We start from the raw sequence: 18,714 nt of genomic DNA, 5'->3' as shown, positions 1-18,714 counted from the left end.
TGTTGCCAGCCTGGAATTTGCTAAGTGCATGTCCAGCAAGTCATAGGAATCCTCCCTATGCCTGTCTCCCCAGGGCTGAGGGTGCACAGGCATGCCACTATGCACATCTTTTTATGTTGGTGCTGGGGAGAGAACTGAGATGCATGCCTCTGTGGCGAGCGCTTTAGCACCTGGCCATCTGCTCAGTACAGTTCCACCTCTGGAGAGATGATGGGTGGTCCATGAGAACCAACAACTCAGCAGCTCACTGCTTCCGGCTTTCCCCTCAGGATTTTATATTTTAAAGAATGACAAATAACTGGAAACAGTTAACTGTCAGAAACTGATTCAGAGATCCAGCCCTAAATATACACAGTAAAGATTATGTGGGCTTCAAGTAACTCTTGAATCCCAAGGCCTCAACAGAGGGAGATCCGTGCACGTGGACTTACAGCAACGTAGAACTAAATAGAATGGCCTGCAAAGCAAGTCAATAGATCTTGACTTGAAGTTCAGTCTAGCCTGTCTCAGGGCTCCAGGGTAGTGCTGTGTGTGCCAAGAGTCTAAGACGACAGAGGACATGCTACCGTTTGAGATCTCCCCTATCCTCAAAAAAAAAAAAAAAATCTAAGACTAGTCAATGAAATGACAACATGGCCTAAGCAATATTGTTCTGCACTGTTTTAAAGCTGCCAGTTGCTGAGCAGAAGGACCAAAGGCAAGGTGACAGATTCTTGGGCACACAGCTTAAAACAGGAGCCAAAGTAGGTCTTCTTTCAGCAAGCCACTCCTCGGACACAATCAAAGCCTTGGAACAGGAGTCAGACAGGTGGGTGCATGGTTAATGTCACATCCTGCTTCCTCAGAGGACCTGAGTTGAGTTCCCAGAACTCACACTGGTTGGCTTACAACCACCTGTAACTGGCTCCAGAGGGACTCAAAGCCCCAGTTCTACAAGGCTACCCACCCACGCATGCTCAGACCCATACATATACCAACAATTAAAAAATAATAGACATGTTCATAACTGCTTGACCTAACTCTATCTCCAGGGGATCTGATACCCCTTCTGGACTTCATGGTGCCTTCATTCACATGTGTACACACCCACATTCACACACACACACACACACACACACACACACACATCATGTTTTTTGTGGTGTTGTTTTGTTTTTCAAGACAGAAGGTTTCTCCGTGTAGCCTTGGCTGTCCTGGACTCACTGTGTAGATCAGGCTGGCCTCGAACTCACAGTAATCCACCTGCCTCTGCCTCCCAGAAACGCTAAGATCAAAGATGTGCACTACCATACCTGGCTTGCATAATGTTTTTAAAAAGCAATGCTAGCAACTGGGTGTGCTATGGATTGCTAGGGCTTGTGGCTCACACTAAGATGCTCACTTGGGAAGCTAGGTCGGATCACAGTGCACTATAGACCTGGAACCACCTATATAAAGTGACATTGGAAAGGTTACCCTTCCCCATATTGATTTATCTAACTTAGAGCCACCATCTTTCTCCAGAAGAAATGGCAACTTAGGGAATGTTTTTCTTGGAGCTTGAGATATATCTTGGTTGGCAGAGTGCTTGCCTACCATGCACGAAACTATTCTGGCACCACACAAACCAAGATTGTGCATTCATGTAATCCCAGCACAAAGGAGTGGGCTCAAGATCATACGTAACCCTATCTCAAAATGACAAACAAACAAAAAGAAACCTCAGCAACTGCGATTCTTTTCCTCTCTGGGAATATACAGATATTAAGCGAGAAAATTGGTTGGAAGATGCCAGTTAGCATTTTCGAGGCGACACAGAATGTGTAGTCTCATCCACAGTGCTGAACTGAGGCTGTGACTTTTGTGATGAGCACACGACAAGAGACAACAGCGCTGGCCAGATGCCCTGGGGCTCACCATATACATGTCACTTGCAGGTGAGAGCAGTCCAAGAGAACGCAACCACAGCTTCAGCAGAGGTCAGGACCCTGCCTCAGACCTCTGGGCACAGCTATGGTCTCCCGCCTATGGGCCATTGCTGCTACCATGAGTGCGGTCCCAAATTTGTGATAACTGACCAAATTGCCAAGAAAAAGTTCTCAGAAATGTCAAAAACTAAGTATCCTGGAATACTGTAATGAGTCGAATGGAGGCTGGAGGGAGTTGTGCAAGTCCTGGGAGCAAACTGTTCCTGAAACTTCCATCTGATGCACAGTCTTTTATTGTCACGCTTCTCAAATAAAATCCATACGTGTCTGTCTCCCATGCGCCTCACGGAGACGGCAGGCAGACAGCAGCTCAGAAGCAGTGCCCGTGGAAGTGGAAGATACTGGCTCAACACCGACTTCCCAACCGCACTTGGATCAGCATCTAAGTCACCACCGTTCCTCTGACTTCAGAAAAACGCCTGCTCTCCTCCAACAAAGCCTCATAAAACGAGCCGTAACCAAGCTTCGGCACAGATACCCACTGTACCGGAATCACCGCCAACTAGTTTCAGGTGTAATTCCTGTGCTATCAGCATTTGAACTATGTATATCATCTAAAAGATTTTATGACCCTCAATAATGTCTGAAACAGAAGAAGAACTCAATCAATGTAAATGATTTAGCCTTCCACAGCACCCATTATCATAAATCATGAATGGGGTCTGGGTAGCAACACGGTCGGTTTTCTGCCTAACGCTTCTGGCAGGACTCAGGGGGCATATGTCTTCTCTTGGCTCCTTAACAGAATAAACATGGCGCCTTCACAACTTGCTATATGCTGAAGCAGTGTTTGTGCCAATTCTTTCCATATTCAGAATAATTTTCTCATGTATGTAATGCAACTTTTTTTCCTGAATTGGATGAAACAGAGAAAGTATTAAATGATTTATTATCTTTGCTTTTGTAATCTCGTTGTATAAGATGAAAACTCCTACCTCGCTTTCCTGTGCCGAGCGAGTGCACCGTTTAAGTGAGGATCCTTTACTCTATTCTAAACTCAGATTTAGGTTATATCACACCACAGAGGAGCTGCTGGGGCTGATCTAACCAATGCCTTTGAATGCCAACTAATTAAAAATATTTAGCAATATGGAATTTCATATGTACAAACATAAGATGTTCTTTTATGGAGTCACATTATATACACTTTGACTCAGGAAAAAAAAATCCGCTATACCCTTATCCTATGTGTAAACACTTAAAAAAACAAAACAAAAAACTCAAATGAATTGGCTACATGTGCTTAACTTGTGAAAACCATGCATATGACTTAAGGACACAGGCATTTTAGATATTAAAATTAAATCCTCTGTCTATGTACTTAGGGTTAGCTTTATAGTAAGGACTGTGAAATGCTTTATTCCCTCAGACTAAGAAAATGCAAAGCCCTCATGTGAACAATAAATTCAGTAAGAAAACCCTGGCAGCGCATCAGTGGCAAATGACTCACACCATAGTAAGCTCCAGCACAGAGCTAACCATGCACTTACATTTAGATAATGTACCATTTATTTCAAATGCAGCATAGATGTTGTTGTTTTCCACTTTAATCCTGCTCAGCCTTACAGACAGCCTGTGTACACTTCTGAACAAACAGGAACCCCTGCCGTTTTTGCCAGAGTTCTGTGTGTGAACCTGCCCCCTGGCACCGAACGCTCAGCCCCTTCCTGAGTGACTTCTGTGGAGACAGCACTTGCTCATTCCTTTTTTTAAAAAAGGTAAGCGTGGAGCTGCTCACTGCCTTTGATGTGCCAGTCATTCTGCAATTAGGACGTACCTAATCACTGTGTTTTCAACAGATGCAAATGCGGCTCAATTAAAATTCCAGACCGCGTGACAAACTGAGCTGCTCAATTCTGAAAGGTATCGTGTTGGGAATGGGTCACTGAAAAGTCTAGAAAAGTCTGAGCAATTATCGCGTTAATGGTTACGAAGGAAATGACTCTGGCTTGAGAGGGAGCTCAAAGTTAAGTGAACAAAACATTTCTCTTTGGCTACCACAAATACCGGACGCTCACAGCTGATAACCATGTGTTTTTCTCTCATTGAGAACCAGTGTTACTGCTGCTGTTGTAATGAGCTCTTGCTGGTTGCCTGCTCAAAATTCATTTCTCCATTTCTGTTTTCCCTGTAAAATCAGATTGTGCCCAGAATGTGACCACGCTCTGTGGGGTCAATTCATTAAGTTTAAAGCAAACTACAGAAGCCATGACCCTGCAGACCTGGGAGTCCAAGGTCACCGTACCAGGCAAGGCCCTGTCACACTGCATCCTTCCCTTGTGCTGGGCACAAAAAAGGAAACTGTGAAACCACCCTGTGGACAGAGGAGCAGAAAGCAAGGAAGAAAGACACTAGATGATCTCTGCTGACACTGACAGGCTGTGGGCTGATAAACGCACAGCTGCCTGGCTGTACCGAGCGCCGCATCTCCGCAGCGTTTAGGCTGCAAGCACCATCAAGTAGATACAGTACAAGTCAGACATCCAAACAGCTGTAAAATATCTACTGCTGTGCATCAGAACTGTAAGACCTTGTACTTAATGTCCTCTATAAGGCAGTTCTGAAAATGCTTCTAGATTTAAACATGTATGTCAAAGATACATAAACAGAGAAATACAAAACAAAAATTAGAACTTTTTTTGTGAGATGGGGTTTTTTTGTGTACCCCTTGGCTGTCCTGGGACTCACTTTGTAGACCAGGCTGAACTCAAATTCAGAAATCCAGTCTCTGCCTCCTGCGTGTTGGGATTAAAGACATACACCAACACACACCTGGCCTATAACATAATTTGATATTCACTCAATAGACACTCTCCTCTGAGGACAAGGAGTGAAGTACACTGGCTGAGTGAAAGGCCCTGAATCAGACCCATTTTCCTGTTCTCGTTTGTGAAGATCTACACAGGGATTAGCAATGCTTCACAATAAAGATGTGGGTTCGTAGGCAGCTTAACTCACAGGGGACGACAGAGACTCAAATATAAAGCTCTCCAGGGCCTCCTCAGCAGCGACACAGACTGAACCTTCCCCCTTAAAGCATGTTAACAACGAGGTGGTGGGAATGCAGATTTGGGACTAAAGGAAAGCCTCAGTGGTAAATCAGTGATAAAGTGATTTCTGTGAAAACATAAAAATATGGGTTCAATTTCTAGGGTCTATACTTAAAAAAGCCAGTGCTCTGAGGACAGGGGGACAAGGTGTTCTTAGAGCTCATCAATAGCAACGCTGGTGAGCTGCAGGTTTAGAGAGAGAAACTTCTTCAGAGAATAAGGTGGAAAGGACTAGGAAGGTACCTGAGGTTACCCTCCAGCCCAGACACTCACAGTGCAGAAGTGCATGCACCCTCCCTCTCCTTCTCTCTGTGTCAGAGTATCTGTCTGTCTGTCTGTCTGTCTCTGTCCCTCTCTGGAACAGAGGACTCTACTAAACTTGGCAAATCAATTACCCATCGACTCTCTATGGATGTGTGTGAGATAAATAATGCTGCAACAAAAATCACCAAGAACTGGACCCAGCAAAGCCTTTGCAGATACTAAACACTTTGAGAACATAAATATTATCATTGGTTCTTATTTCAGCTACTATTTTGTCTTCGGGAAAGGAAGTAAGAGGTAGGAGACTAGTAACAGCTAGTGACGCAGATGGCATCAAGTGACAGGGCCTGCCATTCTGGACTCTGACTTTTAACATTAGAATGACGAGCTCTTGGCAAGGGAAGTAGTTGGCTTTATCTGAGCGTGGGGCTGGGGGTGGGGGGATGGGAGGGTGGAGGGGGAGGTAGGGGAAGGTGGGGGGAGTGGGGCGGGGAGGGTGGAGGGAGCACACATGTCCAAGACAGGAAGAAAACCTTCAGAAGCAGGCTCTTCTGAGGTGTGTAGTGAAAAGTTGACTGATAGAGGCAGCGCATGCATGAGATCCCAGCAATTGAGGACATCCTGGGCTCTATGAGATCCTTTCTCAAACAAACAAACAATAACAGAAAAAAATAAAGAGCTGCAATCATAGCTGAGAGGGGACAAGACATGAAGGAAACAAGGAACAGAAAGCAGAAGAGTTCAAGTGAATGACCATAAGACTCTCTATACTAAAAATGGATTATTTCGTTTAAAAAAAAAATTGTAAAAGCCTAGAGCATATGTGGGTAGAGACACAGGAACAGTAAGATTGTCTTTCCAAAGAGCTCAAAACTTATTCCCAAAGACCATGTTCCTGTGGACTGTAGCTTCTAAACTCATCTTCCGGATGCATTGGGCTTGATGCTCCCGAAGACAATGGCGGACTGTGACCCACGCAGCTGGTCACCCTCCCCCAATGTACCTTGCTGGGCAGGCACCATGAGAGCCACGCATCCAATAAGCTCAGCCCTTGCAGCACATTCATTCTTGGTGTCATGTGTCTTCTCTGCCACAGGAACACTGTGTCGCGTCAGCAAAGGGTCTTCTCTCACCAGTTCTTACCAAGTGGAATATTTACTAACATAAAATGTCGGCAGCACTCATGACTCCACTATGGGACTTGTCATTTAAAATTATTTGAAGACAGTGGATACAGATCAGTTGTTTGCCTTGGCGACACATAAACTTGACACAGTGGCACGCAACCGAAATATCAGCACTTGGGAGGTAAAGGGTAAGCTTTGGAAATATGAGATTCTGCCTTAAAAACTTTTTTTGTTTTAAGCAATAAGTGGGCTTAACATCAATATCTGTTTTGATAACCTACAAATTATTATTGTGTCAAAGAAGAGATTTTAGCCACTGTTCAGACTATAAATGAACATGCAGCACTGCAAAGCAGAAACAAACAAACAAAAAACTATACTAAAAATGACATATTCTACCTACTAGTTTCAGAAACATAAGAAGGAAGCAGGTTGTTCAGGGGAAAGGCTCTTGAAGGTCAGAGGGAGACAGTAATAGTAATAGCTGGTTTTATGTCAACTTGGCCCGAGCTAGAGTCACCGGAGAGGAAGCAGCCTCAGTTGAGGAAATGGCTGCAGGAGATCCAGCTGTGAGGCATTTTCTCAGTTAGTGAACACTGAGGAAGGGCCCAGCCCGTTGTGTGTGGGACCATCCCCGGGCTGGTGGTCCTGGGCTCCTGAAAAATGAAAGTCTTCACTTACCAGGAAAGTGGGATAGAGGTGAGGACATCCTACTGGGACTCTAGGTGAGAAAAATATAGGAGACAGGGAAATAGATGGACCCAGAGGGTCCTAGAAACCTACAAGAAGAACACTATGATGGGCGGATCTGGGCCCAGGGGTTCTGCTCCATCTAAGGCACCAACCAAGGACAATACGTGCAGTCATCATCAAACCCTACCCAGACCTAGCCAAGGGACAGAACATTCTCCACAGTTAAGTGAAGACTGGGGACTGACTTTCACACAAACTCTGGTCCCCCATATTTGGCCATGTCACCTCGATGGGGAGGCCCGATAGCACTTGGAGGAAGGATAGCAGACTACCAAGAAGAGACTTGATACCCTAGCATCATATTCACGGGGAGGAGGTCCCCATCGGTCACAGTCATAGGGAAGGGGAATGGGGTGAAAGCGGGAGGGAGGGAGGAATGGGAGGATGCATGGGATGGGATAGAAAATGAGATATAATATGAATTATTTTATTTTTCAAAAAAAAAAAGGTGTATAAAAAAAAAAAAAGAAAGAAAGAAAGAAAACAGGCTGAGCAAGCCATGGGAAGCAAGCCAGTAAGCAGCACCCTCCATGGCCTCTGCATCAGCTCCTGCCTCCAGGATCCTGCCCAGTGTGAGTTCCTGTCCTGACTTCCTTCCATAACAACAGCAATGTGGAAGTACAACCCAAATAAACCCTTTTCTCTCCAGCTTGCTTTGGGGTCATGATGTTGCAATTTTCACGAATAAGGCTGGAGGGAAAACACACTCTCATATGGAGACACCATAGCAGTCCAAGATGCTCAGTGCTGTGGATAGATGGGCACAGTAGTGCTTATCTCTGATCCCTGAAAAACAAAAACAAAACAAAAGCAAAAAACAAAAACCAAACAAACAAAAAAACAAAAAACAAAACAAAACAAAAAACCCTGCATGCTGCCAGTTTACTTGGTCCATCTACACCAGGCAGTGAGAACCCTACAGTTATTTCTAGAGTCCAGTAAAGAGGGCTCACACCTGCCTGGACAGGAATGGCATCAGATTTCATGAGGATTAATGGAGACAGCGTGGCAGTGGAGTGGCCATGCAGAGAGGTGATGGTCGAGGTCTGAGACTGAGAATGCTGACCAGAGAAAGGCGCCATCACCCATCACAGGGTGTGCAGTGCTGTGCATGTGAGCACAGCTTCTTCCCTCACCAGCACTGTCAGGACCATCCCTCACCTGAGTGACTGTGTTGCTTATATGCAAGCGCTCTGCTTATATAAGCGCATATATAAGTGCACTCCGCGTGTGTGGAAGCCAGAGGCGCTCAATTAAAAATTGGGGTTACTGGTATGCAACCATCACTGCAGTACCACAGAGGGGAGCCGGGCATGCTTGGAACCACAGTTTATATTTATAGCTACTGTAGAGGGTTCACCAAGTAGACAAGAGCAGTCAGTGCCTCATAGAAGCATATGACACCTGCTAGCAAGAAAAAGGGGCCACATTATTCCTGGGGATCCATTATTCCCGCCCACCATATGCTCTACCCAACCCAGCCCCAGCCTGGGCCTCTCCCACCACTGACACCAAAGTTCACGCAGGCTTTTACAAAGGGCCCTGCATCCTCATGGGATGACTGCCTGCCTACCCAGAGACCTTTGCGTAGACGATGGTCCTCTTTTCAAAAGAAATATTCAGTGGGGGGTTGATATTCTCGGTTCAACAAGTGATTACAACAATCACACGAGGGAGTGCCTTCTGCCCAGCTCTTTATAAAACATGCACGTGTACAAAGAGCCACTGAGGTACAGGCCCACCCAGGCCAGGATGCAGAGGAAGGACTGAAGTGACAGGAAGAACACAAGCAACACTTTAGAGAAGACAGTTTAGAAGGCAGAGGAGGAGATGGGACCATTGACCTGCCTTGCACCAAAAAGCAGAGAAGCCCTTCCTATCCCTCTTCGTATGTGAAAGTAGTCATCTCCTGATACCAGCAGCCATGCACTCATGAGTCCTTTAAAGGGAATCAAAGGTCTTATGGAGCACCGGGAGGCTAGTACATGCTAAGCCTCGTGTGGGCACAGCAGAAAGAGCTGCGCATGCTAGCCATGCTGTGTGCTCTCTGTCTCTCTCCCTCCCTCTCCTTCTCGCCCCTCCTCCACACCAGCAATGGCTATGTCTGCCCACTACCTACAATCTCCAAAACAATAATGGGACCCTGCACCTCGCAGAGCCCAAGGCAGGGGACGAAGGGCTGCAAAAGACACAAGGTAGCTTCCTTTGCGAACTCCACAGGAGATGTGAGAGGTTGGCAGACAGACGTATCTGCGTAGGCAGGAGAGTAATGACAGAAAGAGGGTGACAGGTCTCAGGTGGTCTTCTGCTTCCCAGAGGCTCAGCACACAGCTCCACACATGCAGATCTGGACATCCAGATCTTTCAAGTCGCAAGCGAAAAAACTAAGGCCCCGGGGATTAAGGAATTTGATCCAAATCCAACCTCTGCTGGACACCCCCCAAAGCCCCCATCAGAGCCTGCCCTGAAATAACCAAAAGCTATTTTTACTCTCCACTTTTAATGCCCAACACCGCGGTCTGACAAATGATGCTAACAGTTGGACTTTTGAAGACTGTGGTGTTCTGTAGCAGCAGGTGCAGCGTGTTCGGGACACACCTGAGCATCTCTCCTGAGCTCAGAACCAGCAGTTGTCTATTTTGTTTTCTTTTCCTTGAAAATAGGTCAATGAAACATGTTAAGAGATTCTTCTCCATTAACAGTGCATATTTTAGAGATTAAGACACACCCTCAGCCCATTTACCATTTAAGTTACATTTTTATTGTGTGCATGTCTTTTTGCGTGTGCGTGTGTGTGTGTGTGTGTGTGTGTGTGTGTGTGTGTGTGTGTGTGTGTGTGTGTGTGTGTGTGTGCCATATACCATATGGAGGTCAGAGGGCAATTTGTGGAAACCAGTCCTTTACTTCCAGCTTATGGGTCCTGAGGACGAATCTTAGGTCATCAGGTTTGGTAGCAAAGACCTTTACCCACTCCACCTGACCTCCACCAAACCGTCTCTCTGGGCTCCTGAGGCTCCTGCGTATGATTTTAAAAGAGGGGCAGCTTGCACGGAGGAGTGAAAGCAGATGTTCACCTCGGTGGAGAACTCCAAGAGCTGACCTGGAGCTAAACGTAACTGGGTTCAGATGGCAATTTTACAAGCATCCTTTATCAAAGACTCGGCTCAACAGTGTCGTTACCAGAAAGAAATTCTACAAGTTTGTAGGGTTTAAAGCAATTGTGCTGCCCAACTCTGGACAGGAAATCCAGAACCATGGTCTAACAAGCCTCTTTTCTTTGGTCTTCTAAAGAAATTTATTCTATTAATAAATACATATATTTATTTATTAATAATGCAAACTGACTAACCTAGAGTCCGTCTCCTGTTACGTTTAAGTAAGGAACACGTCATGTGAGGAGACTGAAGTTCATGGGAGCATTAAAAACACTTTAACCAGAACAAGAAAACTCTGTGATTACATGTAGACACTATGTGTTGATGGGGCCAACATGCCCCGCCTTCTGTTAAATACACACCTATCGCTATCAGAATATAAAGGTGTCGCCGATACTGTTTGGCAGGACAAGGAGCCCTGCTTACAGCGGAGGCCCTGCAGGAGCGACAGCTCGGTGACTCAGGGTATTTAAGACGGGGCCTGGCAGCTGAAGGAGGAAATATGTTCTTCATCTGGCAAGAAAAGGATGCGTCTGTTTGAATTCCCAGGCTGGTTATAGTGCAAAGACGAACTAGATGCAGGCAAAGGACAAGGGGTGCGCAGCCGTCCTCTCCCTACGTTTTGCTTTGCGTATTCCATTAGTCAGAAATATTCGTGTCCCAGACAGAACATGTTACATGCTATAGGCGAAAAAAAATGATGCAGTTACGCTCGAAATCTCCTCAAGATGCTTTGTTTACTTAATGGCCTCCCTCCCTGCCACGATCCGCCTTAGGAGTGTGTGCCATGTGCCGGGAGATCTCTCTCCAAATGTGGAAGGGAAGTGATTTACATCCCACAGCAACGGCCCCTCGGTCTTGGTTTTGACGTCAGGCTGTGGAGCCTGCGGCTTTTCTTATCCATAGTCACATTTGGGCCTTAAAGCCTAAGTTGTAACCTCATTTCCTTCTCCAGATGCCACACTGCATGGCTGGGGTGTTTGGATGCTGACAACACAGTGTAATTAACTGCGCAGGCACGGTTATCCTGAGCCCCCGTAATGGAGAAAGCAGAAATAGCAGGTATGGGAAGCTATAGGAAGAGCAGGCAACCAGAATGGGCGGGGGCTGTAGCTCACTGGGAGAGCACCCGCCTTGAATGTTTAAGGTCCCAGACTAATCCGCAGGACCAGAAACAAACAGACAAAAATTAAAAGGGAAAATGGTCATCGAGGGGACGAATATGGCGAAAGCATGCAGTGTGCCTGCATGAAAGCACCACAGGAAAACCTACTGTTTTGTACAATTCATACACGAACAAAATAAATATAGTTAAAAAGAATAAATGTAAACTAGCAATTGTGGAGTAAACTAACCAATAACACCTGCTTTTACAATTCCTAAGTTCTTATCTTCCAAGCAAGTACTTCCCTGACCTAAAAAAATGTCAATAAATGTTTAAACACATGCGTACACACACACACATGCGCGCGCGCGTGCACACACACACACACACACACACACACACATACAGAGTTTTTTGAGACTGGATTTCACGTTGTAGCCCTGGCTATCTGTCATGGGACTAACTCTATGGATCATGCTGGCCTCAAATTCAGAGACCCACCTGTCTCTGTCTCCTGAAAGCTGAGATTAAAGGCATGCGCCACTACCAACCACTCAGCAAAATGATAGTTTTTAATGTGAATTTTATCCATCAATATACACCAATTTAAAACTGAGTTTTAGCAGAAAATTACACTATACAAAGGAAAAAACCAAGTTCATGGTGAGATAGATTATATTTTCAACACACCCCTATGTTTTCCAAAATAACTTGGTGAGAGCAATGGTTTTAAGGTTTTTTGTTTTGTCTTGTTTTGTTTCTCCTATCCTCCAATGTTGCTTTAACTTTGGATGAAAAGACAACTCCTTGCTGAGCATAGCTGGGCAGGCCTGCATTCCCTAGCACTGGAGGGGCTGAGCAAAGCTTTCAAGTTCAAGGCCAACCGGATCTACTGAAGAGGAGGACTCAGTCTAGAAAGACAGCCTCTCCTAACTGCCTCTGCATGAAGTCGGCATCACACGGTGCCAAAGCCCGAGAGGGGACTTGAAAGAGAAAAATGACTCAAGGACAACCGATCCCTTATTCTGGAAACACGTTAGACCGCAGCACATTCTGGGAGCCACTGGTTAGGCAGGCAAGCCGGCACACTCACGGGTCTCCATGCCTTCATCGTCGTCCTCCACCACGGGCTTGTCGTACGACTTGTCAATGGCGGCCCGGAAGCTCTCGTTGCAGCCTCTTCCTCGGATGATCCGTGGCCGTGGGCGGTGGAAAGGAATGTTCCCGTTCAGTGTTACCTCGGCGACGGCAGTCTGCAGGCTTTCTAAGGAGCTGGATTTCTTCAGACCCAAGGAGGGCCCCACGTCTCTACTCGGGGAGCCTTGGAGGGTCAGAATGATACAAGATTAGTGAGGCAGAAGTGACAGCTCCAGATCCAAGTATCTATGCCCTGGGGAACCCTGCAGAGGTAAAGTCATTGGCTCAGTGATGAGTACAGCACGTGGGTGTAAAATAAAGAATAAACAACATTAGTTAATGCAATTTTTTTTCACATATATATTAGGTTTTTATACTATTTCCATTTGGAAAAGTTCTAAAATAATTCATTTCTATCTGAAGAAATGAAATCTTTATCAAATCATTGTCCAATGTAATGCATAGAGAAACTGGAACAACTGTCCCTGATGTTTAAGATACAGACGTGCTGAGGAGGCTGCAGGAGAGGTGTCTCTGCCGTCTAACTGTGGCACCTTTCTGTGGTGCAAAGTTACTAAGAACAGAAAGAGGCCATTGCAGTCACAGGACACTCATTGCTGTCCGAAACAGTCCCGGGGAGCTGCGAGCCACCAGCATACTCAGCTGGCACCATGTAGAAAGGCGACTCTGGGGAACAGAGTGCCGGTCTGACCAGACAAGTCACAGAAGGGTGTCTCTCCCAGGAGACACAGAACTGTTGACACACCAGGGAGTTAAAACTTTTGCTTTTACTTCTTGAGGCTCCAAGGCAGTAGGGCTTGAGACAGCAGCTGCACCCGGCTTAGCAGGGCAATCAAGACTGTTTTCCTTAAGCAAAGGAGGCAGCCCAGTCCATCACTGTCCTGACCTGGCAGGCCGGGGTGGAAGTCAGCAGTCTCTAATGGCTGACACCTCCACCTGGGCGGGCCAGGTGACAGGGCTGGTTCCTCACTTATCTTCCTAAAAGGATAGATGTGGGGAGGAGAGGAGGGTGGGAGACTAAACAGCTGGCCTCCACATGGAGTCACCCACCATATGCTAGGAAGTAGCTGGCTCACGTTACTACCTGGGAGACAAATGGCAGAGGTGGGCGGGCTCACCACAGCTCAGTGTGCTAAGACTCAGGAAAACTAACTGAAAGTGTCAACGTAAGAACTGCCCTCGAATGCTTCATGTGTATTAGATATTTTACCCGATTTTTCACCAGGAGAGAAACGTGCTCAGGGAGGCAAGGGATGCTGAAAATACGAAAGAGGCGCAGGCACGATTTAACAGCGAAAAATATGCTAGAAGTCTCGGTCTTGGGAGCAAACGAGATGATATGTTGCTTTCTCGGTGCAGGCTTGTACGTCACTTATTTTGTAACTAAAGTACACACTGAGATTTTCTTCAGGCAGCACCACGCCACCGCTGTTCTCCGTGGCACGCAAATGACAAATCTTACGTTCCACAGGGTGGAAAGTGAACTACGCTCCAAAGAAGGAATGAGGTCAAGGAATGAATGGCAAAATGGGGAGCTGGGGGAGGGGGAGAAAGGGGGGAGAAAGGGGGGGAGAAAGGGGGGGAAAGGGGGGAAAGGGGGTGGGAGAAGAAACGGGGGGAGGAAAAGGGGCCTCATCCACCCTCACGCCCCTAGAGACAGCACCGCAAAAGCTCGCTTCTGAAACAAGTTTATGCGTGTGAGGTTTCAAACCTCCCTATCTGTAGCTGGCTCGTGTACAGCATGTTTAGGCAACGTTTCCTGAGGAACGCGCGTTGTCTCTGAGGTAAAGTCTCTGTGCGTGTGTACCTACAGCAGTGACTTCACACTTCCTGTCGGGAAGCCAGCTGAGACTTTAATTTACTCAGCAAAAGCTGACAGTGAATTTAAGAAATGGTTGAGGGTCCTTGTGCATAAGGCAATTCTGGAAAGACAACAATGTGCAGAAAGTTACATCAGCCCAGAAAACTTTACAGATACGCCAGGCCCTGTGTGCCTCAACACACAGAATTAATGCTGTAAATAATTTAGAACCTTCTTTCTCTATATTATAGCTATGAATAACACTTTAGCATAATGTGGTAATTGTGAATGGTGCGTTCTTGCCTGGCTGAAATCTGCATAATAAATAGTTTTGTAAGAGTCAGTCTACGGGGGGCGGGGGGCGGGAAGGGGGGACCAGCACAGGTATCTGGGCCTTGTTAGTGGAGCACAGCCTCTACACACTTATTTGCATAAGGTCCACGGCTACTTTCATCCTATCACTGTAAACCAAGCGGTTACCTCTTTGCCCAAATTGCTATTATCTGGTTCTCAATGAAAAGCGCTCACTGCCTCAGTATGACAGACATCAGACATCAAAGAAGAAGCTTTAAGAGTCCTGGGTTGGAGACATAGCTTGGGGTCAGAGTGCTTGCTAGCAAGCACAGGCTTTGATCTCAAGTCCCACTAGAATGGTGTCGTAAGCTCAGCATTTACTATGGTGAACACTGAGCAGGCGTCTTCTGTAAACATGGGCAACAGACTAGTCACTGTTGCAGGAACAGCAGCAGCTTCTCTTTCTGAAAAAACATTTTAAGGCTCTCATTTACTACCCTTAACTATACATGAACCTTTTACATGTAAAAAAAAAAACATTTTGTTTTGTTTGAGACAGGGTTTCTCTGTGTAGCCTTGTCTGTCCTGGACTCGCTTTGTTAGACCAGGCCGGCCTCAAACTCACAGAGATCTGAGTGCTGGGATTACAGATGTGAGCCACACCTGGCTTCTGAAACCTGCCTGCTAATAAATATCCCTCTTAGGGAAAAAAAAAATTCTCAGTGAAGGTGTTCTTCTACAAAGGGCAAAAAGGAGAGGGAAAAAAAATCTGTTTTCATTACAAGTGGCTTAAAACAGCTATAAATGCCAAAATGTCAGCATGCCCTGTCAAGAGCTCTAGGCTAAGCTGTCCAAGAGTCCAGGCAATTCTGAAATGAAGAAACAACTCAGCTGAAAACTGTTCACTATGACACTGGGCAGGGAGAATACAGTCTACAGAATTTACCATGGAGATTAAAACTCCCAAACCAAAAGAGCATCCTGGTGCTCCACTTTAATTGTACACACAGAACAGATGTGCCTTCTCCTCAAGACCTAAGACCTAACAAGTAAAACACAAAAGCACATGGCTTAATAGAGGACAAAATCTGAGTCCGCATTATGAAAGTTATATGTCATCAGTTAAAAGCCTGCATGCTATTTTTTACTCGCAATAGATTTTCTTTTCCTCACAGTGGGTTTGGGTTTCTTCAGTTGAACATCCACCAGTTTCACACAGCATCATACTGTGAAGGTGTGCAGCTCGGCACACTGAACACTAGTGACACTGAAGACTAACCACTACCGTACACATGTAAACTGCCAAAGATGTGTTCTATAGCTTCAGTGCAAAATTTTAATGAATGTTATGTTTTATCAGAAAAAAAAAAAAATAGCTACTAGGAAGATCCGAGGCTATAGTTAATTGCCCTGAACAACAGCCAATCTTATAATTTATTGAATGCAATTTATAGTCCTAAAATTTACCTCATAGAATATGGTAACGCCAAGAACATCCACAGTAGTCTTTATGCATGTATGTGGAACACACAAGGCTGAGACTAATTACTACAGCAGGTTAAAAAGGCAAATTAAAGCTAATACGTGCTAAGTGATATAATTACATTATCCTGGATCTAGAATAATTAAAGCAAGATTCCAAAATACACTAATAAATCATGCATGCTCAACTGCGCACAGCACACTGCCCTAATTACACTGACAGACTCTGCTGATTATTTCATGTAGTAATATAAACGTTAGATATACTACACTGCTAAACCTAACCCACGTAGCCCATTATTTCTATGAAATGATTAAGCAGTAAATTCAGAACAGATTCCAAAGCTAACGAGCCAAATGCGTCATATAGTTCAAGTTAATGTCAGGGCTAACAATGAGCTAATTCTAGCATCTGAAAAAGATACAGGAGATAGCAGGAGCAATACAGGAGCATCGTAGCAAGCCCAGACACTGTCACTTAGTGGAAAATGTTCCTGGAGGACGGTGGCTCTCTCCCTTCCTAACGCTGTGACCCTTTATTATAGCTCCTCAGGTTGCCGTGAACCCGATCATACGGTTATCCCTTTGCTACTGTTATGAATCATAAAGTACATATCTGATATGCAGGATGTCTGATATGAGACCCTGTGCTGGTCATTTGGTGCCTAAAGGGATTCTGACCCGCTGGTTCAGGTGGTGCTATTTTTCATTTTTCGTTTGTTTGTTTTTTAAGACAGGGTTTCCCTGTGTAGCCTTGGCTGTCCTGGACTCACTTTGTAGACCAGGCTGGCCTCGAACTCACAGTGATCCATCTGCCTCTGCCTCCCGAGTGCTGGGATTAAGGCGTGCGCCACATACCTGGCTACTATTTTTCAAATAAAACCGCTACTTGGAGCATGGACAGTAATTAAGACATCACATAAGGACTAAAGAACTTAAGAGATGTTTCCTTAAGATTCTGATTAAAAAAAAAAAATCACCATGAAACATTCCTATGCAGGTAAGATTTAAAAACAAAATCTGAAATTGTTTTTAACATGGTAGAGGGAGTCTATTCCATTCCATCTGTTACACATATTGCTGATAAATTCTCATAACAACAACGCATAAGTATTTTCTGCTGCAATTCGATTTCCATAACAAAAGTGTCTGAGTGTGACTGGAATGCTGGTGTTTACACGTAACATGACTGGCAGCTCTATAATCGCAGCGAGCGCCTCGAACCACGGTTTCTATGGCAACGGTCTAACTGTCCATTCTTACCTGCTCTCTGGTCATCCACTGTATTGAGTTTAGTCTCGTCAGCTACTGTTAAAAGGTAAATGTATAACCGTTAGCCCAGTTAGTCCCCAGAGCTGAACATGCTTCAACCCTCCCCCAATTTCGACTGTTAGAGCACAACTCTTAGGCAATATTCCATGCAAATAAAATGAAACATCAAGCAAACATCCATAATCAAAAATAAAGGGAGAAAAATAAGCAGTGTCTTCATGCAGTGTGCAAGTCACTCCGTCTCACAGACGTGTTATTTTTATGTTAGTGTATCACCGTTAGCCAAGGGAATGCACTGTCCAATTATAGATATTTCTGATAAATTAATGCTTTTAGTCTTGAGGTTCAAACAGCCACCAGAAAGCAGCATAAGTTATGGTTGATTAACAAAGGTTTTTTTAAAAAAATAATTTAGTTTATACCTGTATTAACTGAATTATTTTGTGGGGTAGATTTTGATTTAAGAGAGACGCTACCTGGTTGTCTAACTCAACGACTAGGGTTATTTTCTTCCTCCCAAATTCCTTCTGGAATATATTCTCTCAAGTTACTAATCTGGTTCAAGGCCGTAGTCGTTACAACACAAGGAGTTGTATCAATTAGCACTTCAAGGAGAGCAATCACCAAGAGAGAGCACTGGCACCTAAGCCCCAGACATGGATTGAGATAATGGTTTTTCTCCAACGTTTCTCGTTTCCTCTCTTATAAATCCCCACCAAATACAACCTCAAAGGAAGCTGCTTCTCAGAGGGACAAAGTGGTAAAATGCAGCTACAAGGATGCAGTGTGACCTGCATCCTCTCTTATCCAAAAGCTCAAGTCAACACAGTGCATATCAGGTCGACATGCTACGCAAGGCAGGATGGGCATCTTTGCCAAATTGCCACATTTTAAATTTATCTCCTCTATTGTTAAAAATAAATGGAGATGTGTTTGGGACCATCAGTTCCTTCCCGAAGTGCCCAAACCTTACACAATGAAGACTCATGGAGATGGTACTCACTACCTAAATCCATGCTCTTTGACTTCCGTGTTTTAACGAAATCCAATTGACTGGCATCTGAAAATTGCTTTGTGCGTTTTTCTGACATACTCTGGCGTCCAAATCCTTCTCGTTGAAAAGCAAGAACGGGATCAACATCTGGACTCAAAGAGCTGGGGTGAAGAGAAGAGAAAGAAACCATGAAAGTATTTACTAAAAGTAGAGACACTCAGCTTTAGGAAGATCATGTATCTTTTAGATACATGTTACTTAAGGATTTAACTAAACAACACAATATACCTCA

General features: G+C 45.0%; 1 protein-coding gene across 1 annotated transcript in view; it reads right to left on the bottom strand.

The window, feature by feature from the left end:
• Pard3 (par-3 family cell polarity regulator) overlaps nt 1–18,714 on the bottom strand; it is a 524,608-nt gene that overhangs the window by 176,159 nt on the left and 329,735 nt on the right. Inside the window, 3 exon segments of the mRNA XM_051169253.1 lie at nt 12,515–12,742; nt 17,420–17,464; nt 18,522–18,583. Coding sequence (XP_051025210.1) covers nt 12,515–12,742; nt 17,420–17,464; nt 18,522–18,583 — 335 coding nt within the window.

The sequence above is a fragment of the Acomys russatus genome, chromosome 26 (genome assembly GCF_903995435.1).
Source record: "Acomys russatus chromosome 26, mAcoRus1.1, whole genome shotgun sequence".
NCBI classification, from domain to species: Eukaryota; Metazoa; Chordata; class Mammalia; order Rodentia; family Muridae; genus Acomys; species Acomys russatus.
This window is presented reverse-complemented; position numbering and strand designations above follow the sequence as displayed.